General features: G+C 41.2%; 1 protein-coding gene across 1 annotated transcript; it reads right to left on the reverse strand.

The window, feature by feature from the left end:
* Positions 1-587: 587 nt before the first annotated feature.
* On the reverse strand, positions 588-1,520 carry LOC102008710 (olfactory receptor 8B4-like). The gene has a single exon (XM_005378422.1). The coding sequence runs from the start codon at positions 1,515-1,517 to the stop codon at positions 588-590; it is 930 nt and encodes a 309-aa protein (XP_005378479.1). The 5' UTR covers positions 1,518-1,520.

Raw genomic sequence — 1,520 nt, forward strand, 5'->3', positions numbered from 1 at the left:
CTCAACACCAAGAATTTTGAAATTTTGAAATAGCAGATTTGGATTTTGATTTATCTTCATATATCAGATCATATAAGCTTCCTTCTCTGTATGAGCACACATGTATATGAAAGGAATATGCATGGTCTTCCTGCCCAACCAGCCTCCCTACGTGTTAGGAGGTAATGTTACCTATGGCACCAAAGAATCTACCTTTGATCTTTAAATATTGTTCACATACCTGAAGAAAAAGTATTCCTGGACCCTCATACCACCACTTGACCCTTCTCCCATCCAGAAATATTCTTGTTTGAACAAACTCATTTATCCTACAGAGAAAAAATTAGAGGACATGGAGCCTCAGTTTATTCATCTAACATGGGGTCCATTAAACAATGGGCAATTAATAGGTAATAAGTTGCAGATAATCATCCAATTTAAGTGGTACAAAATAATGTAATCGTCAAGAAAGTACAGGCAAGAAATTCTGATTTTTTGAAAGTGGAAGAATTTGTTTGAGGAAAAAAGGTTAAAATTTCTCCTCCTGCAGATAAAACATTCCTTGAGTATGATTCTTACTGGGAAGTAATTACCACTGATCAGACCCATTAGAAGAGCACTCTTTTCAATGTTTTATCTATGGCAAGTTTAACATCTTTATTCCTCAAACTGTAAATCAAAGGGTTAAGCATGGGAACCACATTGGTATAAAAGACTGAGGCAAACTGGCTTTGTTCCATTGATTCAGAAAAAGAGGTTGTTAAATAGGTGAAAGCCCCTGATCCAAAAAACAGAACAACCGCAGTGAGGTGGGAGCCACAGGTGCCAAAAGCTTTAGATCTGCCCTCAGCAGAAGGAATCTGAAGGATGCTGGAAAGAATCAAAGCATAAGAGATGAAGATGCTGACACTGGACACTGTGATAACCATTCCAACAACAATGAAAAACACAAGCTCATTGACATAGGTGCTGGAGCAGGAGAGCTGCAGGAGGGGGAGAACTTCACAGAGGTAATGATGGATGACACTGGAGTCACAGAAACTGAGTCTCAGCATGCTTCCAGTGTGGGCCATGGCCCCAACGAACCCTGTCACGTATGAACCGAGCATCAGCAAACAACAGTCGTGAGGCGACATGGTAACTGAGTACAGGAGAGGGTTGCAGATGGCCACATACCGATCATAGGCCATGGATACCAAGACACAGCACTCCGAATTAACAAAGAAACAGAAGAAGAACAGTTGAGTCATGCATCCCACGTAGGAGATAATATTCTCTGACAGAAAATCATTCAACATTTTGGGGGTAAACACACAGGAATAACAAAGATCTATAAAGGACAAGTTGAAGAGGAAGAAGTACATTGGAGTGTGAAGGCTAGAATTCAGACCAATTATGGCGATCAAGCCCAAGTTGCCCAGCACGGTGAAGACATAGATCCCTAAGAACAGGAAGAAGAGGGGGAGCTGCAGTGCCGACTGTGCTGATAATCCCAGAAGGATAAACTCTGTTACTGAGGAGCTGTTTCTCAGCATCATTCT

Source organism: Chinchilla lanigera, unplaced genomic scaffold (assembly GCF_000276665.1).
Source record: "Chinchilla lanigera isolate Chin_1 unplaced genomic scaffold, ChiLan1.0 scaffold00011, whole genome shotgun sequence".
NCBI classification, from domain to species: domain Eukaryota; kingdom Metazoa; phylum Chordata; class Mammalia; order Rodentia; family Chinchillidae; genus Chinchilla; species Chinchilla lanigera.